This window comes from Gopherus evgoodei, chromosome 8 (assembly GCF_007399415.2).
Source record: "Gopherus evgoodei ecotype Sinaloan lineage chromosome 8, rGopEvg1_v1.p, whole genome shotgun sequence".
NCBI classification, from domain to species: Eukaryota; Metazoa; Chordata; order Testudines; family Testudinidae; genus Gopherus; species Gopherus evgoodei.
The window spans coordinates 78,234,128-78,258,419 of NC_044329.1; the positions used below are offsets into that span (position 1 = coordinate 78,234,128).

General features: G+C 45.3%; 1 protein-coding gene across 1 annotated transcript in view; it reads right to left on the reverse strand.

Annotated features, from left to right (window-relative positions):
• Window positions 1-24,292, reverse strand: part of LOC115656478 (very-long-chain enoyl-CoA reductase-like) — a 39,340-nt gene that overhangs the window by 1,366 nt on the left and 13,682 nt on the right. Inside the window, exons 2-10 of the mRNA XM_030573244.1 lie at window positions 20,157-20,207; window positions 19,532-19,583; window positions 19,113-19,157; window positions 17,219-17,322; window positions 14,890-15,005; window positions 14,668-14,773; window positions 2,161-2,233; window positions 2,025-2,068; window positions 584-641 (exon numbers count right to left, since the gene is read on the reverse strand). Of these exons, the coding sequence (XP_030429104.1) occupies window positions 584-641; window positions 2,025-2,068; window positions 2,161-2,233; window positions 14,668-14,773; window positions 14,890-15,005; window positions 17,219-17,322; window positions 19,113-19,157; window positions 19,532-19,583; window positions 20,157-20,207 (649 nt within the window). The remainder of the gene's footprint in view (window positions 1-583; window positions 642-2,024; window positions 2,069-2,160; window positions 2,234-14,667; window positions 14,774-14,889; window positions 15,006-17,218; window positions 17,323-19,112; window positions 19,158-19,531; window positions 19,584-20,156; window positions 20,208-24,292) is intronic.

Below are 24,292 nucleotides of genomic sequence, written 5' to 3' on the forward strand. Positions count from 1 at the left end.
GCAATGCTCACTGGCTAGCAGTAAGACAGTCCCATAGGAAGTATCTGCACCATTTCCTAGACCTCAGAAATGAAGGGTATTTCTAGAAATTACATTGTCACAAAATTGTGGATGCAGTTAGCAAATATGAGCCACAGTCTATGCAGCCCTCCTACAAAGAAGGGGCAAAGCACAAGAGAGCCACGCCCCTTAACTTCCAAGCACACACACAGCTTGTGTCCTGTGCAGGAGCCAGGCACATTACTGGACCTTACACTCTCCACAGCACAGCTCCTGCTAGCATCCCCTGGAGAACTAGCCAACCCGAATATCAGGCCCACATCCCACTTTGAACCACCAGTGCAGCTAACACAGGCCTATGCCCTAATGGCACAATCTGGCCCTAGGTACTTTCGTTACATACCCAAACTTCCTTTAGTGTCCAATCCTATGAGGTGCTGAGTACCCTCAACTCCCACTGAGGCCAGCTGAGGGTGATTAGCTCCTCACAGGAGGCTCTCTGCACCTTGCAGGATCAGGCCGTTCAGTGTAGATCACTGCAGAAGCGCTAACTCAACTGTACAAGCAGAGAACAAACTTTTACCATCTTTTCTCAGGTCACTGAGTGCAACGTGGATAGAGAAATTTCCAGCTTCACATATCTGCAAGAAGCAGCACACGATACAGTAAAGGAAAATGCTTCTCTTCCATTTATCATTCCTCTTCCCAATGCTAGTTCCTAGACAAAAATTTTTAAAGGGTCCCAAACCCCCAGTGACAAATAGACTAAACAACATAGGATTTAAAATGTTTAGATCTTAATAAAGCTCAAAACAAGATTTCTGAGTGATGGTAAGGAGACGTCTGTTCTACTCATCATTCCATACACAAGACGACACATTACACTCTGCTTTGGGTTTGCAACGCTACTAGCAAGTGTTGACCAAGTCCCAAGAAGGTACAATGCACTCCAGCTATTCTCCCAGCCAGACCCTAATGCTGTAACCCCTGAATAAAGTGGATCCAGCGTGTGTTTCCTTTACCTTTTGACCGGGGTGATTTGTTTAAAAAAAAAAAAATCAATCAGGCAGTTTGGATTTCTCAAAAATCTTAAAGCATATTTGTGCAGCTCCATAAATACCGATATGCTGGTCCACAACAACTTCTTATGGCAAGGGCTTGATGTGATTCACAAAGTTCCATTAACCAACTTTTCCACCTGTTTTTAGGTAATGCTTTCCACCACTAGTGAGGTAGAAAAGAGATTGAAATGGTCTTTATATACGACTATGGCCAGACTAGAGCAGATAACTGGTAGTCAGAACTGCTGAGTTTTATTCCCAGCTCTGCAGTGTGCTGTCTGATATAGGGAAAGTCACTTTAACCTCTGTGGCTCAAATTATCCACCATTGTCTATTTCACAGAAAGTTTCACATTTGAAAAGCGCTATGAGCTCCTCCAATCTTTTTCTTCTCTTAATGCAGAGACAGGTTACATCTGCACTAGAGAGAATGGATACTTCCTAAGAGAAGCAATGTTAGGATAGCAACGAAATAAAAGAGTGAAAGGACAATTTCAGGATTCTATTTCCAGAGGGATTCTGTCAGAATATATGGAAAGCCAGCAAGATGAAACCTGGCCCTGAATATTAACACTTTCATAATTCTGTAGTAGGCCAGCTGTCAGATACTTATGATCTACTTGATAGTCTCAATCCTTGATAAACTGAACAAATGTTAACATAGTGCTGGACTCTGGTAGTACCAGGATCACTATGATGAATGTGGCTGAGTGTGAGTCTCCACATGCAAATTCTTATCTAATTTCTGCAGAGTAAATAGACCAATCTTGAAATTCTTACTCAGCCAAAACTTTCTCTGAAGTCCAGGTTCTGGTCAAAACGGACAATTTTGTCTCTATCTTAAGCTGATCAATCTTAGTTCTGTGTCCTGAGCTTTCTAATAATAAATTTGACAGTCCCCTCCCCCAACCCCGAAAGTAATAAGTAAAGGAGAGTCTTTAATAAAAAAAAGCAAAAGACCTACCAGAAACATGATCACAGCAAAATTTATCTGTTTTTGTCCGTAGGCTAGAAAACAAAATGTTTAAAAACGGATAGTTAGCACTCAAACATACCCAGGTAAAGGTTCAAATCAGTCTGAGGGCCATTTTGCTACTTACAAGGAGGTGTATAAAGAGGATGATTGATGTAATAAGCAAGCCAAGCTGCAAATCCCCAGTAATAAAAGCAGTTCTGAAAAATAAGTAATTTTTCTGTTTTAATTTTTATAATAAAGATATCTACTGTCCTCTGTGTGAAGGGAAGACAATAGCGTTATCTAGACTAGTGATTACCAAAAGAAATAGTGATAATGTTCACTTGGGGGCAAATTGCAAGTTGCAGATAATGCAACAAAAATGACAACATACCAAGTTTGGTAGAGTGGGAGGGAAAGAACAGGACGACAACAATAAATAAGCAGGAAGGGTTGCTCTTGAAGTGACATTTTTTTTCCCTTCAGAGCAAAGAGAGTGTATAGGCTGTTTGGTCTAGAAATTGCTTTTGAAAACGTGGTCCAAAGAGTTAAAAGTTAAAGGAGCGTTTTAACTGGGAAGCTATTCTGTTTCACTGCGCACAGATCAGAGATGAGGAGCCATGAGGACCCAAGTGCTAGGGGAGACAGGACTTGTTTTGCCACAAATAGAAGCATCATGGGTTCTAAATGGTGAACTATGATCAACCTCCCTTCAACCTCTTCCTTTCCCTCCTCATACAAGCATGCCTTTATCCTTCTCCCTATCTTAAACACCTACCTTTGACCAGGGGCGGCAGATTTGTAGAAATTTAGGTGGTGCCCAGAACGCCGACAGCCCACCCCTCCCAACTCTGTCCCCTCACCTGCCTAAGACTCTGGGAGGGAGTTTGGGGGCAGGAAGGGGTGTGTGGGAAAGGGGTGAGGGTTCAGGCTCTGCGATGGAGTTGGGGGTGTGTGGAGGGAGGGGTTACAAGATCTGGAAGGGAGGTTTGAGGCCGGAATGGGAGAGGTGGGATGTGGGAAAGGGGTGGGGGTGCAGGCTCTCTGAGAGGGTGGGGAGTGCGGCACTTACCTGGGGCTCCTAGGCAGGGCGGGCCGGGGGCCTCTGCATGCTGCTATCCCCAGGCACTGCCCCCACAGCTTCCTATTGGCCGCAGGGGCGCTTGGGGTGGGAGCAGCACATGTAGACACAGACACACTCCGCCCAGGGGCCGCGGGGAGGGGTTGGCAACCACGTGGAGCGAGCAGGCAGGAAGCTGCTCAGCTCCGCTGTGCTACTGGTGGCGAGTGGGGGCCCTGGGCCATTTTGAATGGCCAGGAGGATGCGGGGGAGCATCTGGGGGCAGAAGGCGGGGCTGAGGCCTGTGGTGCCTGGGCCCCAGGAATATTCCTGGGGCCCAGGCACCATGGGTCCATAGGACTCGCCGACCATGTCTTTGACCCTACCTTATGTCCTCTTCAAACTAAAGCCCAATCTCTATCCTCCCCTTCACCTCCAAACTCACTAAATGTGTTGTCTGCAACCACTTGCTGAATTTCTCTTTCAGTTCTTTTCTTGACCTTCTCCAGTCCAGCTACCCTCTATGCGCCACTGAATTCTCACTAGATTATCCTTGGCCTCTTGGAAGCTTTTGCAATGTCGGTTTCTCCCTACTTGAAATTTTGTCCTGTGTTGGTTTCCATAGCTCTATTCTTTCTCTCCGATTGTTCTTTCTTCTTTGCCAGGCTCCTCTTCCCCTTTCACCGTGTTAGGAAGTCTATCCTTGGCCCTCTCCTCTGCTCCTTCTATATTCTAGCTCCAGGTGCTCTCCTCTGCAAGGAAGGTATTAACTATCATCTTTAGGCTGATGACTCATAAATCTACCTCTGTGGATGCACCCTCCTCCTTCACTAAATCTAGTATCTCAGCCTATCTTTCTGACATCTTAGTCCAATCACCACCTTAAACTCAACACGGCCAAAACTGAGCTCATCATCTTCCTTCCCTCACTCTTCCCCTATAATCAGGATGTCACTTCTGACTTAGCTCTCCTGCAGGATGAACATATTCAGGACATTTCTAAATACTTTCACTTTTTCTTACACACTCCAAAATCCAGGCTTTGCTCCCTGCCCACAGCCAAAACTCATCCAAGCCCTCATCACTTCATGTCTTGACTACCACAAGCTCCTCTTTTCTGGCTTGGACCACTGCAGCCTTACTCCCAAGTTTATTTTAAGATTTAGAATGCTGCCATTGTTAAGATCATCTTGGCTCTACATCCTTCAACACATAAAGAGACAGTCCCTACCACAGGTTTACAGACCACCAGACAAATGGTGGGCCAAAGAAAGCATCTCTGTTACAGATAGTGGAACTGAGGTGCAGAGGTTAAGTGACTTTCACAAAGTTATTTAGAAAACCTGCAGCAGAACCAGACTCAGATATTTGTATACCAGTCCAGCACCCGAACCACAAGACCATCCTTCCTCACTGTTCATTATTGTATTACTGTATCACCCAAAACACACCAGGCATGGTACAGACTAATGGGAAAAGTCTCTGCCTTGATGGGCTCAGACTGTTAAAATGGAATCTTACAAGGAAACTCCCATAAATTTTGGACTTGCCATAAGCCGAGTTGTATATGCGTATGGCTTTTAGTGCAGAAAAAAAATCCCATGTTTCTTCTAAAGCAATGGTTCTCGACCAGGGGCCCGGGGCCCCCTGGGCGACTGTGAGCAGGTTTCATGGGGGTCACCAAGCACGGCCAGCATTAGACTCACTGGGGCCCAGGATAGAAAGCTGAAGCCCTGCCACATGGGGCTGAAGCCTAGGGCCATGAGCCCTGCCACCCGGGGCTCAAGCCAAAGCTTGAGCAATGTAACTTAACGGGAACCCCTGTGGCATGGATTCCCAGGCAAGTGCCCTGCTTGCTACCCCCTAACACCGGTCCTGGCTTTTATACACAGAAAATCAGTTATTGTGGCATAGGTGGGCCATGGAGTTTTTATAGCTTTTGGGGTGGGCCTCAAAAAGAAAAAGGTTGAGAACCCCTATTCTAAAGTCTCATCTAAATATTGGGATCTGATCCCAACAATAAATGCTGTAATTAATGTGAACAAGCAAAGTACACAATTTTCTTGAAAAAACATAGTTCAGTTTTAAGGAAAGACTCCTAAAGTAAGTGCGATTTGTCACTGCTGAAATCAGTATCAGTCATATTAAAACCGGCAGTATACAACTCATTCTTCATACACAGACTCCCAGCAGATGACAGTGCTTAGGAGGGCCTGTGGCGAGCCTGGCACCGCAGCACCCCTTTGTGGCAGGGGTGGGATAAGGTGTCGGCGTCTCACCACTCTCCAATCCTTGTGTCTGCCTCCTTTCAGGTGGTCAGTTATGGCCTCCCAGCCTTATTCCCCTCCGTCGCCTCTGTCTGGCAGGGTAGCACGGCCTAGCAACCTGAGTCCATGCAACACCCTCACTCCTCTCCATGAGTGGGGTAGCAAGGCTTAGCGGCCAAAGCTTACACAATCCCCCCTACACAAGCAGGGTAGCACGGCCTAGCGGAAAGAGTCTATACAACCCCTCTGACAAGCGAGGCCAGAGTCTATGCAATCCCTCTTATGGGTGGGGTAGCGCAACCTAGCGGCCAGAGTCCATACACCCCCTCCTTACAAGCAGGGTAGCACAGCCTAGCAGCCAGAGTCTCTAAGATCCCTCATGGTTCGGGGTGAGGGGGTAGGGGGACTCGGGCCCTGCCTCTCCACCAAGCCCTGACTCAGGGCCCTGGTACTAGCAAGCTCTCCTTGCCACTCACTCAGCAGGGATCCGCCCGCAACACGCTGAGCGTCAATACAGTTCTAACACCGTTTGTCTTTAGAGTTCCCTTGGATCACTTCTTACTGTGAGTACCAGTTCATCTGCAGCGGGGGTTCCTCCGGTCTGTTCCGCACCTGTGACATCCTCCGTCAGGGTCTCAGGTACTGCCTGAGCTTGGCTGACTCCTGTATCCTGGTGCACAGGCTCTCCCTCTTCAGGAGCTGGCAGCCTGCATCCTTCTCCTCCAGTGGTCAGCCCTGACTGAGCTGGTCTGCAGGCTTTTATACCTGTTATCCATTTGGAGCATGCCCAGCAGAGTTTTGGGGCGTGGCTTCCTCTGCTAGGAAGGAAGGGTTAACTTCTGCGGTTAACTTCTGCCCCGTCACAGACCTTCCCCCTTAAGACAGCCCTCGGGCCGGCTGACCCTTGGCCAGTTCTTCCCCCTCCTCTTCCCTGACTTGAGAAAAGAAATCCGCATTCCCACAGGCCTTTCCTGGCTGGTATAACACGTGGAAGGAGTAGGGTTGGAGGGATAAGTACCACTGCATGATCCGTGTGTTTGCGTCCTTCATGCTGTTAATCCATCTGAGGGGTGCGTGGTCTGTTACCAGTGAGAAGGGGTTCCCTAATCGGTAGTGCCTCAGGGCCCCAAATGCCCATTTAACTGCCAGGGCCTCCCACTCTATGGTGGAATACTGTGTTTCTCGGGGGAACAGCTTGTGGTTTAGGTACAAGACAGGGTGTTCTTCTCTCCTCACCTCTTGCGACAGTACAGCCCCCAACCCTATCTCTGAGGCACCAGTCTGGAGGATAAAGGGCCTTGCGAAGTCAGGCTGGATCAGTATTGGCTCCCGTCTCAATCGTTCCTGTAGGGAGCAAAAGGCCTTCTCGCAGTCTTCCAACCACTGCACCTTCTGTGGTTGGGAACTTCTCATCAAATCTGTCAGGGGGGAAGCGAGCGTGGCAAAGTTAGGCACGAACTGACGATAGTACCTGGCCAGCCCTAAGAACTGCCGTACTTGCCTTTTTGTTGTGGGGCTTGGGTAGTTCAAGGTTTCACCTTATCTACCAAAGGGCGGAGTTTCCCCCGACCCACCGTATAGCCCAGGTAGGTCACTTCTCTTTGGTCCAAGTGACACTTGATTGGATTTGCAGTGAGACCTGCTTCACGCAGTGCTTGCAGCACCTCAGCGACGTGCTGGAGATGTTCCTCCCAGTTGGCACTGTAAACGATGATGTCATCGATGTATGCTGCGGCATACGCGCTGTGGGGTCTCAACACTTGGTTCATGAGCCACTGGAAGGTAGCTGTGGCCCCATGTAGTCCAAAAGGCATCATTGTAAAGTGGTAGAGGCCGAATGATGTTGGGAATGCTGTCTTTTCTCAGGAGGCTGGTGTCAAAGGGATCTGCCAGTACCCCTTGGTCAGGTCTAGGGTGTAGAAGAATTCTGCCTTGCTTAGCTGCTCCAGCAGCTCATCCACCTGAGGCATGGGGTAGGCATCGAAACGAGAGATTGCCTTCACCTTGCGGAAGTCAATAGAGAACCTGACTGTTCAATCTGGCTTGGGAACTAGTACTATGGGGCTCCGCCATTCACTTCACGACTCTTCGACTACCCCCAGGGCCAACATCATGTCGAGCTCTCTCCTTACCATCTCCCACATCTTCCTGGGGAGTGGGTAGTGGTTCTCCCTCACTTTGTGGCCGGGGATGGTGACGATATGGCGGCTCGTCAGCATGGTCTTCCCAGGCTGTGTCAACAGGACTGTGGGGAAACCTGAAATCAGCTGTCGTAACCTGCTCCTGCTGGACCGGGTCAAGCTCCGGTCTTATGGCTGCAGACCCTGGCTCCTCTGGATCTCCCGCCAATGGCCCCAGTTCGGGTTCTGGAGGGTATGGGGCAATCATCAAGCCTTCCTAGTCTCTCCAGGCCTTGAGGAGGTTTACATGGTAGACCTGAGTGTTCTTCCTTCACCCCAACATCCGTACTTTGTAGTCGACAGGCCCTATTCGTCTAGTCACCTTGTAGGGGCCTTGCCACTTGGCTAACAGCTTAGACTTGGAGGAGGGTAGTAACAAGAAGACACGGTCTCCGGGCTCAAAACTTCTCATCTTGGCTCCTTTATTGTATTGAGCCTCCTGGCTACGTTGGGCTTTCATCAGGTTCTCCTGTGCCAAAGCTCCCAACTCTTGGAGCCGTTCCCATAGGTGGAGGATATACTGGATGGGTCCTTGGATGTTGGTCTCCTGCTCTTTCCAGGTTTCTTTTAGGAGATCAAGAATTCCCCTGGGTTTCCTCACTTGGAGGAGTTCAAAAGGGGAGAACCCTGTGGAAGCCTGTGAAACCTCTCGCACAGCAAAGAGGAGTGCTGGGAGCAATTTATCCCAGTGCCAAGGATCATCATCCACGAACTTCCTTAGCATAGCTTGTAAGGTGCCATTAAATCTCTCTACCAACTGATCCGTCTGGGGGTGGTAGACTGAGATCTCGAGTGCACAGATGTTCAGCAGATGGCAGAACTCTGCCATTAGTCTAGAAGTTACATTAGTCCATTGGTCCATTAGTATCTCCCACAGCAGGCCAACCTGTGCAAAGATCTGCAAGAGCTCATTGGCAATGACCGGTGCCATGGCAGTCCGTAGTGGCACTGCCTCTGGATACCGTGTTGCATAGTCAACCATGACCAGAAGGTACTAGTAGCCAGAGCTACTCCTCTCCAAAGGTCCCACCAAGTCCAAGCCTATCTGCTCAAAGGGTGTCCCAATCACTGCAAGGGCACAAGAGGGGCTTTTGGTATGCCTTTTGAGCCGGACTTCTGGCATTCGGGGCAGGAGGTGCAGTAATCCCGCACCTCCCTATGGATGCCCGGCCAGAAGAATCTCTGGGCCACCTGTTGCAGCGTTTTTCTCCCTCCCCAGGTGCCCAGCTCACGGTACTGAGTGAGCTAAGTGGAGCAAGTTCTGCCGGAACCGCCACGGGACCAATAGTTGGTGCAGGTCTTCTTTCGTCTGTGGTTCCTGGACCACTCGATAGAGTAAGTCATGATGGATCTCAAAATTGGGGTCCTTGCTGCCGGTGTTGGGGCAGGTCTTCCTCCCTGGGGGGTCCTGTCGCCTGCTCCCAGGCTCGACTGAGGGTGGTGTCCCGCCGTTGTTCTTCCAGGAAGTGGCCGTCTACATCCAGCCATCCATGGCCCTCTCCCATTGGGGCCTCAGTAGAGGTTTGGCTCCCTTTCTCTATCTCTGGACTCCCTGAGGTCCCCTCCAGGGGGTCATCTGCCACTGGTTGGCCTAATAATCCAGGCCTTCTAGCCTGCCCCACACTTTTCCTCCCTGGATGTGTACCCCACTCTCGCAAGAGGTCAGCGAAGCCCAACCAGTCACTGGGTAAGCCAACTTCGGGGCCACCCTGACTAGACACCCGCCTTAAGTGTTGAGCAGCGTCAAGCTGCACCCAGATGGTGGGGTATGGCTTCACATCCCCGTGAATACATTGCAGGCTGATGGAGGCCCCAGTGGTGCCAGTGGGCTCTACCAGCCCAGCCCGGATGACTGTCTGGCTACACCCCAAGTCCCCCAAGGCCCAGGTAGACGTCCTGTCGGGGCGGCTCCAGGCCCCAGCACACCAAGCGCGTGCTTGGGGCAGCAAGCCATGGGGGGTGCTCTGCTGGCGCCGCCAGGGCGGCAGGCAGGCTGCCTTCCGCGGCTTGCCTGTGGAGGGTCCGCTGGTCCCACGGAGGTGGACCTCCTGCAGGCGTGCCTGCGGAGGGTCTGCTGGTCCCGCGGCTTCGGTGGACCTCCCGCAGGTGTGCCTGCAGGAGGTCTGCCGAAACCACAGGACCAGTGGACTCTCCATAGGCAAACCGCCAGAGGCAGCCTACCTGCCGTGCTTGGGGCGGCAAAATCTCTAGAGCCGTCTCTGCGTCCCGTCTACTTTCACCAGTATAACTATTTTCACCAGCTCCCATGTCTGTGCACGGTGACCCGCAGCCCAAACCTGCCCATAATTACAATCCATGTATGGACACTCCCTCTGGAATTGCCCTATCTGTCCGCACTCATAACACTGGTCCCGCTTCCCTTCTTCAGCTGGGTTATGACGGGGGCTGCTCTGCCTCCCTGCCACGTCTTCTTGGCTTTGTACGAGGTCCGTCCTGGGTGGGTCCTTAGCACTGTGGGTCGTGTGTGTCCCTGCTGACTGGGCGTACCGACAGGGGCCTCTCCCCTCCACCATACGGGCTTCCCAGGCTGGATTCTGGTTCCATTCACCCGAGCCCCACCCTTTGGGACTGGCATTCTGTTCTCCCTCTGCTGCCAGGTAATCCTCCATTCGGGAAATCACCTCCGCAAGGGTCTTTGGGCGGTGTCTCTGCACCCACTCTTTCCCCCCAGTTGGAAGGGTCTGCAGGACTGCTCTAGGGCCAACGCCTCGGCTACCTGAACATTCATCCATCGTTCTGGTTCCAGCCACCTCCAGAGGTCGCAGATTCGCTGGGCCACGGTTTATGGTCTGGCTCCTGGCGTGTACCATTCTCTGCAGAGTCGCTGGCGGTAAGTTTTGAGGCTGACACCCATTTGGTCTAAGATGGCATCCTGTGGATCGGGGTTATGGTAAGCAGCTTGTGCTGGGCTCGTCAGGTAGGGTGTTAGAATAGTGGCCCAATGTGCAGGAGGCCATTGTACGGCAGTTGCAATCCACTCAAAACTCACCAGGAAGGCCTCGGGGTCATCCCCTGGCCCCATCTTTGTTAGGCACACTGGTAGTCCTCCGAGCCCCTCATTGGCACTGCCCCCGCATGCCTAGAGGAAGGCTTGGTGCCTGTCCTATCAGCATTGCTATCTGCTGAAATAGTCACTCCTGGTTAGCCTGTTGTTGGGCCGTCAGCTCCCGAATCAGCTGTTGCTGTTGCTCTTGCTGCTGTGCCACTTGCAACTACTGTTGTGCTGCTAACTGCTAGAGCAACTGTGCTTGCTGCTCCTGCTGCTGTTGCACTGCTTGCTGCTGTTGGTTCTCCAGCAGCCATTTCAAAAGCTTCTCAGGGTCCATTTTGAGCATCTGGATCCTTATTTCAGGCCCTGATTGCTGCCTGCATTCTCCACCAGTTGTAGCAGGCCTGGCACTGCAGCGCCCCTTTGTGGCAGGGATGGGATGGGGTGTCAGCATCTCACCACTCTCCAGTCCTTGCATCTGCCTCCTTGTGGGCAGTCGGTTACGGCCTCTCAGCCTTCTTCCCCCTGTTTCCTCTGTCTGATGAGGTAGCACAGCCTAGCAACCTGAGTCCATGCAACACCCCCTCCATGAGTGGGGTAGCGCAGCCGAGCGGCCAGAGTCCATACAGCCCCCTCGCACGAGCAGGGTAGTGCAGCCTACCAACCAGAGTCTATACAACCCCTCTTACGGGTGGGGTAGCACAGCCTAGTGGCCGGAGTCCATACAACCTCCCGCTCACAAGTGGGGTAGCGCAGCCTAGCAGCCGGAGTCTCTAGGATCCATCATGGTTCGTGGGTGAGGGGGTAGAGGGATTCAAGCCCACCCTCTCCACCGAGCCCTGACTCAGGACCCTGGTAGTGGCAAGCTCTCCTTGCCACTCACTCGGCGGGGATTCGCCCGCAACACACTGAGCGTCAATACAGCTCTAACACCATTTGTCTTTAGAGTTCCTCTGGGTCACTTCCTACCGTGAGTACCAGTTTATCTGCAGCAGGGGTTCCTCCAGTCTGTTCCTCCCCTGTGAAGTCCTCTGTCGGGGTCTCAGGTACTGCCTGGGCTTGGCTGACTCCTGTATCCTGGTGCACAGGCTCTCCCTCTTCAGGAGCTAGCAGCCTGCATCCTTCTCTTCCAGTGGTCAGCCCCGACTGAGCTGGTCTGCAGGCTTTTATACCTGTTCTCCATTTGGAGCATGCCCAGCAGAGTTCTGGGGCGTGGGTTCATCTGCTAGGAAGGAAGGGTTAACTCCTGCGGTACCAGTGCTAGGCTGCTCTGTCCCGTCACAGGGCCTAACAAAGTAACAACCTTTCAAGAGTATATGCAGTGTTAGCAAAAGGAGCCTTGTTTATACCATGTAATGTTTTTACTTGATTCCTACTAGGAATGAGTAGAACCTTCATGGATGGGACATATCTGTTTCCATTTTAATTACATCTGTATCCTTTCTTCAAAAAAATAATTTGCTCATATCCTCCATGTCCCAGAGAGCACAAGGAAGCATTGAAAGAGCTCAAATAGCTCCACTGCCATGTATGTGAAACAAGGTGAAGGGTCTCCCAGCCAATACAATGGATGGAATCCATCCTCTCTCAGAAATGTCCAGTCCCATCCCCTCTAAGTCATGCTCACAAGGAACTTGATTGTCTCATTACATTAAGATGATTGACTTCTCCTAGGGGACAAATGAACAACAGCCCCTATATGAACAATGATGTATCTAAAATAGGAGGCCTTTTCTACCACCTATATTTGAGTGCTGGAGAAAAATGTGTAGTCAGACTAGTAAAAAGATATACATACATAATACATATTATTAAACCATGTTTCTGGCTCCAAAGTTAAAGCTGAGCTGAGCTTTCCTTTTAGAGTGGAGTGTAACAATTTGTCTCTTAATTAGGAATAAAAAAAAGCTGGGCCTAATATAAAAATCATACACACCAGGAGAAGGGAGTGATGGAATTTTAGCGAAAGTTACACAGAGTTGTTTGGAAGTTCTAAGGTGTTTAAAATTGCTTCCATTTAAAGTGTGTGTGGGGGGGGTGTCTGACATTTCTTTGCTCCTGCTGTCTCACAAATGGTTTCTTGGAGACTCAGATTCTCCATATAATTAAATGTCCTTGAAAATCTGTACACCCACTCCTTTATCCTCCCACAAAGTGAAAGTAATAAGGCAGATCCTCAAAGAAAGTTAGATACCTAAATACCTTGAAGGGTCTTGGCCACTGGACCTTTCATCAACTTGATCACTTAGTATGTTTACATCCCTTTCCCCCAATTTAAATGGGAACTGTCTTTACAGCCCAGGAAGAACTTTCTACACACATGTGGGGTCATGGAAGAAGCACATCTGCCTGTGAGAGGAAAAAAAATAAAAAGTGTGTTGAGGCTGGTAAAGATAACGGGATGAGAGTTGGTAAAACTGTTCCTGTGAAATGTTTTTCACCAAGAAATGCAGATTTGGGCTGACCAAGACTTGTTGCAAATTCATGCTGAACTTTCTAAATTGTTTCACTCAAAAATATTTTTTTAAATATATTTTTAAAAATTTGAAATGTTGGATTTTGACATTTTCAAAATGTTTCAATTAAAAATGACTTTTCATTCTGAAATTTAAATTGTATTTAAACTTTTTTAAAAAATAAATGTTTCATTTGACCAGAAACATTTTTTTTTTAATTTTTAGAGTGCTGATAAATTTGAAAAAATTTCATTAAGGGTCAACCTGATATGAATTTTCTCATCACTAATAACTCCATTAACATCAACAGGATTACACCAGAGCAAGTGAGAGGTGAATCAGGCCCAAGTGCAGCTAAATAGAGAGACACATGGTTATGTATAAACTTGATGTTGAAGACAAGAATCGTGAACATGATGTGGTGGAGAAGGGGAAGTGATTCAAAGGCCCTAGTCAGAATGACTGGCAAAGATAAGAATTTTAGCAGCTGTATTTTGTTTGGACTGGAGTGGTGCAATAGAGGTATCAGACACTAGTGACAAGTGATGATTTAATGCACAGTATGAATTCACTTTAAAGGTACAGTTGTCCTGCTTTCAAACATCTAATGTTATTAATGTAAAATAGCTACCACTTGTCCAGAGTAGACATTTCTAAGTGAGCTGCTAGCCTGATAGAAAGCTGTGCACACCTCTGCTTCGGAAAGCAATGAAAACAGATCTAGACTACCAGTGCCCAGTTCATGCTACTAGCTGAATATTTAGGACCCTTTTCCTACTTAGAAAGCACAAAGCTAAAGCGAATGCTAATCAGCTGCAGGGAATCAGATGATCAATAGGGTAATAACAAAGATAAGACTATTGGTAGGGCATAAAAATGAAACTAGAGCCGTCTCATTCCCAGGTGAGACCACTACTCCCTTAAGATGCAGATGTATTTTAAAGAAATAGTCTAAATACAAAATATTAAATACCGTAAAACCGGGTTGTTAGGATATGACAATCTGCTATCCTCCAGATTCTACATAACCTTGTTTTAAAATAGAGTATTCTGCTGCCTCATTTTTTAAAAATATCTGTAGTTACTGCATAGCCATGCAGTCTATCATACCACTGTGCAGGCAGGCAGCCAACAGAGGGAGCACAGGTGAAACCCTGCTCCCAGAACAGAGTTGTTGCTAGATTGTGCTCATGACAGGAAGGAAATATAGAACAGCCATGGTGCTTTCATGCTACACAAGAAGCAAAGGAAAATTTATAATTGTCAAGGAGAGAAATGATTCTATTACCAAAAAACATTTAAAATATTTTGAAAACCTCTAGTTATGTACTACTACTACTAGACTGTACTACTAGACTGTCCCCCATAAAATATAACAGTGCTTCTGAAATCCTCACACTCAAGAGGGCTAGCGGGCTAAAAACGGAATGAATACTGAAGGTATTAAATCTTGAAAGAGCAATGGGAAAACTGTGACAGGAATTATAATGGCAGGGTGGCATGTAGGTTACAATGGGAAGGTTACTGTGAGATCCTGTAAAAGAATTAGTTTTACATATTCAGAGCTGCTGTGCATTACCACAAAAGCCACACCAAAACACGGTGCTAATGAAGCAGTGCAGAGAGTGGCCAGATTGTATTTACTCAAGGGCTGTGGGTAGATTTTTGTCACAATTTACCTTAATACTCCTCCTCAGTGGCATAGTCCCATGGGAGAACCGATGAACAAATATTGTTTCAATCAACCTTTTGATGTAGTGGAAAGAATGGCAGATACATGCCAAGCTAGAAATAGCAAGACAAAAGCATTTAGGAATGCTACAGACACAAGTGTGCAAGAAATTTGGAATAAAAATATGATGTTTACAAAAATATTGCTTGAGGCTCATAACAGAACTTACTTAACCACTGGATGTGGGTTTGATGTAAGCTTGTCATCCAGGCCATAGACAAAAGGCATGCGAAAATAAAACAGAAAATAGATGAACAATGGACCTGCATATTCTGTCAAAAACACCTGCCAAAAAACAAACAAAAAAAACAAAAAAGAGAGAGAGAGAATAATTAGACTGAGCAGATCAGTGGCAGTGCTTTGTTTTCTTTTTGTGATTAGTAAATTCCTCCACCAACCTAGAATGGAGGCGTGGGATTTTTGGGTTTTTTTTTTGTTTTTTTTTGCACCATAACAACATTTGGAATTATAGGCGGAGATTGTTAGAAATGCATACATATAATGTGCACTTGCATTTGCCGTAACTGCATACAACTTCAGTAATTACATGCACAGGTGACAAGTTATGTTCAATTAACATGGGAACACATACAGTTGTGATAAATGTGCATGCAAATTATATTTATATAACGTTAGCCTTTATTTATCATCTTGGTATACTATAAAACTACTTTTTTACTATAGGTTAAAAAGAATGCTGGGAAAGAATTTCTCCAGAAAAAAGGGTGGAGGGCAAAAAACTAGTTTCTAATGAGTGAATTTGGTTTAAAATAGGAATACTTCATATGAGCATCACTTTAATTTGACCTCAATTTTTATAATGACTTTTGCTTCCATAACTAATTAAAGTAGCTTCATGTCTGAATTATGGAGAAATAAAGGAAATGTGCTGTACTTATGTAACAAAAAATCACCACTTTTTTCTGATATACTCAGAGCTACTCATGTCCAGAAAAGTTGTTGAGGTATTAGTGATAACATGATATGGCTATCATCATTATAACTGATGTAATTGCATCAGCACTCATCCTGGTAAAGGTGAAATTGACCGTAGGTGGGAAGATATTTTTTCTTTAAAGTTGCTGAAGCTAAAGCTTTTCTTAGGTTATGTCTGAATAAGATGAATGAAGGGCAGGGTGAGGAGGGTCTAGATGGTTCAGAGGACAATCATACGGCAGACTACATGCTTTGATTTACATTATAATATTTTGATATGCTGTGGTATTTCACTGTACATTGATATGAAAGCATCTTGATCTTATAACCTGTTCATATTGTAATTATTTGTTCTGATCATATTACTGCATTTAGGATTACTTGGTAGAAGTCTTTTTCTAACATGGGCTCTAGCGTGATGATCTGAGGATTTATATTCAATGAAAAGTGATTTAAAATTATAGGAGGGTTGATTACATTTGTCTTTACTATTTGTCATTAATAAGATTGTATTAAGTATTGTAACTAAAAATGATATGTTTTCAAATTGCTGTCTAACTTTACCTTCATGCTTTGATATTTAAATTAAAACTAAAGGACAATATTTGTATTGTGGAGTTGCAGAAGGCTTTGTGCAGGGACAGTTGCCCAAATCATTTTAAAGCCACCTTTTCTCTTACCACCTAGTCAATGCCACAGGCTAATGCTGCCATGATGGGACTTTTCTTTGAATTAAGAGGGCAGAACATTTGATGTTTTCAATTTCTGTTAATGTAAGACCTGAATGAATAATTATTTTTCAGTTTGGTGGCTGAACCAAAAAATATTCGGGTAGTTTCAAACCAAAACTGATTTTCTGTGATGGTCTTTCTTGACAAAAAGAAAAACAAATGTTTGGGTCAAATGAAACATTGTGAATGTCTATTTGAAGTGACACTTGGTTTCTAAATGAAATGTTGATTCAAAACACAAAGTTGAAATGGTTCATTATGAGAGTTTCTAAGCAAAACTTCTGAGTTTCAAAATTTTTGTTTTCAGTGTTTATGCAGCCAAAACTATTAACCAAAATCAATCTGAATTCATGCTGCTACTGAAATGACCAGCTGTCATTAACGTCCCAGGACCTGAACTGCAAACATCCATGTGAGTAACTTTACACTCATGAGTAGACCTATCAAAGTCAATGAAATTGACTGACATAAGTAAAGTCACTCATATGTCTTTGCAGGATTGATCTCCAGGACAACAAGATCTCTGACAGCTCAAGGAACAGAAGTTACATAGTCACTTAGTTCCACAGTGCCAGGCTACCATGTTGCAAGGCGATCACTGCTGCTTGTCCATAGGATGCACTGCTAGGATTTCATGATGTACTTTTATTGGGTTCTCTGGTTAAATGCTTCTTAAGATTAGAGTCACTGAAAATGAAGCTCCACTGTCTATATCTGCTGTCAGACCAGGCAGCGCATGGACATTCTAAATAAATGCAGAGAGAAAGCGATGCAAGAATTAATTAAGGAGAAACATTAATTAAAATGTCTCAGGCTTGCAGCATAGCTCACCATAGTCCATCCTATTTGTGGCCCTAAATCTTTAAAATATAGTGTAGCGGTTGTGCCAACTGGGAGATGCTGCAGGATTTCCTCATCTCTCAAGGATTTTCCTTCTGAGAAGAAGAAGTAGTTATACACATCACAGAGAAATTAAAGTAAACTCTGGTAACATATTAACCCTAAAGAAATCTTTTAGTCTGTTTAGACCAATCTGTGGGATCCTTTGACCTGACACATTTTACCAGCATCTTAGGTAAGAGGGTGCCATTTGATAAAAACAAATTCAGAGTGCTTCTGATTCCCCACAGAAAACCACTGAAACCAACACACCATGAATTAAATCCTCATCCCCTGCTCTGCAGTAGCCACTGTAGTTATTCCACTGCTGCTGCAGAAAATGGATGGACGCTAATGGGGGTGTGTCACTGCTCTCTCTGTAAGGACAGAGAATTTATATAGATCATGGACCCACTAACCAGCCCCCTTCTCATTCCTCATAGAATATCAAGGTTGGAAGGAACCTCAAGAGGTCATCTAGTCCAATCCCCTGCTCAAAGCAGGACCAATCCCCAACTAAATCATCTCAGTCAGAGCTTTGTCAAGCTTAAAAACCTCTAAGGAAGAAGATTTCACTACCTCCCTCAGTAACCCATTCCAGTGCTTCACCACCCTCCTAGTGAAAAAGTTTTTTCCTAATATCCAACCTAAACCTCCCCCACTGCAACTTGAGACCATTACTCCTTGTTCTGTCATCTGCTACCACTGAGAACAGTCTAGATCCATCCTCTTCGGAACCCCCTTTCAGGTAGTTGAAAGCAGCTATCAAATCCTGCCTCATTCTTCTCTTCCACAGACTAAATAATCCCAGTTCCCTCAGACTCTCCTCATAAGTCATGTGCTCCAGCCCCCTAATCATTTTTTTTGCCCTCCGATGGACTCTTTCCAATTTTCCCGCATCCTTCTCATAGTGTGGGGCCCAAAACTGGACACAGTACTCCAGATGAGGCCTCATCAATATCGAATAGAGGGGAATGATCACGTCCCTCGATCTGCTGGCAGTGCTCCTACTTATACAGACCAAAATGCTGTTAGCCTTCTTGGCAGCAAGGGCACACCGTTGACTCATATCCAGCTTCTCGTCCACTGTAACCCCTAGGTCCTTTTCTGCAGAACTTCTGCCTGCTCATCTCCATGAACTTCTTCATGAAGAGAAGCCACAGCATTCAAGAGGTTGCAGTGTGCCCCTACATGATCTCTTTGTAGCCTTCCACTTCAGTCCAATGGCTATGTGATGGTTCCACGTGGTTTTGGTCCTAAGCAAGGGGTATGGAGCAGACCAGGATCTCTCCCTCTCTGCATAGTAAAATGCAATTTATATTCAACTCTTTTGTTTAACTGACATCTTTCCATTCCGGAGGTTTGGCCTATCAGACACATGCCTGCTTTGGGCCAGTGGCAGTGGCACCCAAGTTCCTGCATTTAGGGGAATCCCCATAGTTTCAGCTGTCACCCAGTGACAAGTTTCCCAGTATAAGCCACTGGATAGGGCCTGATAACATAAATACTTGTGGAAGGAAACAAGCTGCTCAAGCACATATTTTCCCATGGACTGATCTCAAAAAAATGTGTTCATCTTTATGAGCATAAGCATTTAAAGAGATTGTATAAATAACTGTATGCTTAATAGCAGGGAAAAAAGGGTGCTACATTTTATTTGAATATCTATGTTCAAAGAATTCAGCTTGTGGTGGGCTCCTTTTTGTAAAGTCCTTCATAATGTTAACTAGTTCAGCAAAACTCTCACTCATAGCAGATAATATCAGCAGAGAGGACAGGACGTGGCACCCCTCTGTGCAAGCACTGTGTTCATACCTTTATTACTCTAGACCCTACTGGTACTTACTGGGGTCAAGTCTTATTGACTGCCTTGCTGGATACCACTGGGGATCTGCAAGACAAATTAGAAAACATAAAATTATTCATAGTACTTGCTTTTGGATTATCCACTGTTGTAATGACTGTAACCGAATGAGAGAAGCTTTTGGCTGGAGATTTTTGTGACTTCTTATTTTATTATTTATTATAAAAATCATCAAAAAGTTAGAGATCAAAGCAGAGATTTGAAGAAATTAGGAGATGACAGCTAATGAAAAGTTATTTTAAATCTCAGCTACATTAGTGTTCAGTTGCTGATTACTTGCATTAATGTGTGTATATCACATGCTCCGTCAAACTACATAATTTTATCTTAAATAATTATGTACTGGATATTCTGATGTGATTTGTACCCTTAGTATGTTTCTTTGAAAATCTTATACTTACATGATTTATGGAACATCAATCTGATATCACCAATCGTGGCATGTCGTTCCACCTAGGCAACAAAAAATACTATTCATGTAAGACATTTGTATTGGAAGATGATCAGTAGGTTCAAAAAATGTCCAGGGGGAAATGTGATTTTTTCAAGTTGACAGCATTCCTTTAACCTTCTGAAACATGGCCAAAAAATTCTCTGTCTAGTATGGACAGCCCAAGCCACTCATAATAGGAAAAGGGAGCATTTAATCTCTAGCTCATGTTGCAAATCCATCCATGTTAATAATGACCAAAGTTATTACAACATGATGATAGTTTGGTGGCTTATGTGAAATCTCTCCAGGGTCATGTCACAACTGGTACTAACTGCCACCCTTGTTGGCCTCCTCAGCTGAGAGGTTGAATGTGATTGAAGATGGAAGTGCTCCCTGCCCTCTGGTCTTTCCAGAAGAGGGTTGATGGATTTTGTAAGGCGGTGTGGGTAAGTTTATCCTGCCGCTGCCTAGGCTGTTGTCTCAAGTGGAGGAGTAAAGGCTTTCCATCTCCTTTCACAAGCATTCCATTTACTTAAAGAAAATTAAAAACTTCTAAATACTGTCACTGCCATTTTAACAATATTATTATTTACCTTATCCAGAAAGCACAGCGGTTGCTTTGTCTTCCAGTCGAGGATTTCCACCTGATAGAGAACAAAATGACAACTCTAATTGTTTGCTGCCTGATTAATCTCTCGGCTCTTGGGGCATTCTTTAGAAATATGATCATTGCTAAGGATGAAGCACCACTTTTTCCAGTCTACTGACTGTGCTAATATAACTATTTCTGATATAACCAAGAGGCAGCTTTGATCAGGACCAACTGCAGGTATTTAAATCTCCAAGTACAGATGTACTCTGGAGAAATAGCACTTCCTATCAAGCAGATCTTCTCCCCGTGTGCAGTCAGAGCCAAAGCGCTTACTATGTTGACCAAAATAGGTTTTTTGTTTTTTTTACACTTGTGACGTTCCCCCCTGGTGTTATCTGGATCAGTGATCTGCTAGGTCACTCTAATCCTTGACTCTGGGAACCAGCCTTACCCTTTTCTGCTGTGAGAACCCCCACTCCTGGGATGTTCACGCACAGCCTTTGGCATGTAAGCTGCTCCTTGGATTGTGCAACCGAATGATACTAGCCAATATCTCTGGTCCCAAACACAAGCCTAGGAACCTCCGTCTTGCAATCTCCAATTATCCCCGCTGGACGCTGCAAGCTTATATGAGTTTGTCAATTTAACAAAGAAATTGATATGTACTTGTTATCCCAAGGGGAGTCTGACACTCACAGCTTAAGGTAGAACAAACAAACAGATTTATTAACTACAAAGATAGATTTTAAGTGATTATAAGTCAAAATGTAACAAGTAGATTTGGTGAAATGAAATAAAAGCAAAACGCATTCTAAGCTGTCTTAACACTGTCAGTGCCCTTACAAACTTAGATGCTTCTCACCACAGGCTGGCTGGTTGCTCTTCAGCCAGGCTCTCCCCTATGATCAGCACTTAAGTCACTTGGTGTGGTGTCTGTAGATGTAGGTGGAAGAGAGAGGAAGAGCATGGCAAACATGTCTTTTACCATGTTCTGTCTTCCCTCTTGGCTTTGCCTCCCCCACCCCATAGTCAGGTGAGCATTACCTCATCACAGACCCAAACTGACCAAAGGAAGGGGGGTGACTCACTCGAGAGTCAAACAGATCCTTTTGTTGCTGCCTGGGCCAGCATCCTTTGTTCCTGTGAGACTGGGCTAGGTTTGTCCCATACATACCTTGATGAGGTGTGAACTGCTCCTCTGCTCTTAGAGAGTTTTTGCCTGGGCTTATTTTAAACCATGAGGATACATTTTCACCCTCATAAATATACACATTAAATTATAACCTATAACCTTACTGGGGGGGGGAGGGGAATAGCTCTGTGGTTTGAGCATTAGCCTGCTAAACCCAGGGTTGTAAGTTCAGTCCTTGAGGGGGCCATTTAGGGATCTGTGGCAAACAAACAAACCAACCAACAACAACAACAACAGTCAGGGACAGTACTTGGTCCTGCTAGTGAAGGCAGGGGACCAGACTCAGTGACCTTCCAGCTCTATGAAAAGGTATCTCTCCATACAAAATAACGTTACTGTAACATCAATTACTATAACAACACTTAGTGCATCATAAGCCTTCCAAAGACACCTGACATGACAAACTTTGCATCTGATACCACACAATCATATTATAAGGATGAACATGGGGTTGTCAGGTGTTCCCTCAAGGTACAACACTTGTTAGTACAATAGAGACAACCTAGCTATGAGATAGCAAGCTAGATTTCCATCAAGTTTCACAGGTGTAACAGGGAAGAATTTGTCCTGCCAAATCTTTATTACTGTTGCAAAAGTCAGGCAAAGCTTGACATAGACACAAATATCATAATTTTTACTTGTAAACAGAGCACACTGATCTGTCATTGAGTGATAATAAACATAGAATTCCTCAATGCCGCAAAGTCACTTTCAGAGTAGAACTACACTTTAGGTCAAAAGAAACATACCTATTATAGAACTCATTTACAATGGTACACTTGGAAACTGTTTAACTAAAATAAGCTGACATGTCTAACAGAAACCAACATAGATCTTGCACAGTAATAGATCTCTTCATGTACAAATACAGATGTACTATTGCTTACCTGGGCAACATCAAAGAATTTAAACATCATTTATTTTAATTCTGATGTTAAACATATACCTGACTTTTTAAATCTAATTTAATAAGTTAGCTTGCTGAAAGGGGGTTCCAAAGAGGATGGATCTAGACTGTTCTCAGTGGTACCTGATGACAGAACAAAGAGTAATGGTCTCAAGTTGCAACGGGGGAGGTTTAGGTTGGATATTAGGAAAAACTTTTTCACTAGGAGGGTGGTGAAGCACTGGAATGGGTTACCTAGGGAGGTGGTGGAATCTCCTTCCTTAGAGTTTTTTAAGGTCAGGCTTGACAAAGCCCTGGCTGGGATGATTTAGTTGGGAATTGGTCCTGCTTGGAGCAGGATGGTGAACTAGATGACCTCCTAAGGTCGCTCCCAACCTGATATTCTATGATGTCCTCCTAGAGTTTCTGATTTCTTAGACACCTCTTTGCTGTTCACTGAACACAGTCAACATTTAAAATTCCATGTGACACACTCAGCAAGAATATCTGTTTGTTTTAAAGGTGTCATGTCAGTCCTGAAAATAATTTAGGGCCCAAACTTCCATGGTAGTCTCCATGGAGTAATTCTAGGTGAATAGTCCTGTGAGCAGAACCCTCAAGTGACTAAAGATTTTTAGGATCAGATACCAAAGTTAAGTTTACCCATTATATCACATGCAATTTCAGCACATTTTGTCCTTATGGAAAAATGCTATAGAACTTACAGATGTTAAACTAGCAGGGTTCAACAAAAGTTAGTTTAAACCACATATAGCATTTATCAGAGAATGAAGTCCTATCTGCATCATTTTTAACCAAGCTATAACATTTAACAGAAAATTAGATCCATGATATAAAACTTCCGAGGCTTGGTTAAAAAAATTCTATAGAAAATATAGAATTATCTGATAAATTCTAATGGATAAAAATAGAAGTATAGAATCCATGAACCCCTAGGCAGCTGTGACAATGCTATACGGGCATGCTCTTGCCTCTGGGGAGTTATTAAAATAGGTGATCCCATCATGAGAAGTACATGTCCATTCCCCATTTTCTACCAGCCTCATGTGAGGGAATGTGTATGGAAAGGAGGATAGGAAAAGAGAATACTTTAAACAGTGTTTCCCAAACAAAGGGTCCCGACTCACCAGTGGGTTGTGAGAAGGTGCTAGATAGGTTGCCATGTCCAGGGCTGTACTAACCCATCACTGGGCCCTGGGCTAGGCAAACCTGGTGCCCTGGGGGGAGATGGAAGGTGAATCTGGCCCACACCTACCTTGCAGTAGTGACTCCTGTCCCGCGGAGCTGGGCTTGGCTCCCTGCTCCAGGCACTGCAACCTGGCACAGGGGTTTCAGTGAGGGGCAGCCACGTCAAACATGAGCCAAACAGGTCACAAAACCCGAGCAGCAGTGTGTCTGGAAAAGACTACAAGTTGCGGGGGGCGGTGGAACAGTCTCCTCCTCCTGGGATTTCAAAGCCCAGTTTCATTAGAGCAGCCTTTTTTCCCTCAGTTTGTTCTCATTGACCCACTTTTAATGGAACTCCTCTCACATACCAAATGACTGGAACTTTTTCATTACTTAGTACTGGAGGGTTTTTAAATAAACATCTAATTTTAATTGTTTGGTATTAACTAATCAAGAGAGGAGATTCATATTAGACCCTCAATATGATACTAACTAAACACAGTATCATATAATAGGAGTGTTTTGAAGTGATGTGACAGCTTATTTCATGTATTGTATTTCCTGCTCTCTCTTTTCTTGCCCTAAATAATCCTCTCTTTTTCTACTTTTGCACTAACTGAAGCACTTGAGCTCCAGCCAGAGGTACCAGGTAAATGAGCGTCTTTGCATTGGATAGGAATGCTGTAGCACACTGAGACCCATTTTCGATTGGGGCTCCCCTTTCAAAGTGGCCAGAAGAGGGGGTGCCACTGGATTTGTGCCCTTTTGCTTCGTTAGGCCTCAAAAAGGTTACTGGGATTTTAAGTGTTTTTCCTCTTTTTATTTTACCTTAGGAATATTGGGAATGCCAAGCTTTGTTGCCTCTGTTTGG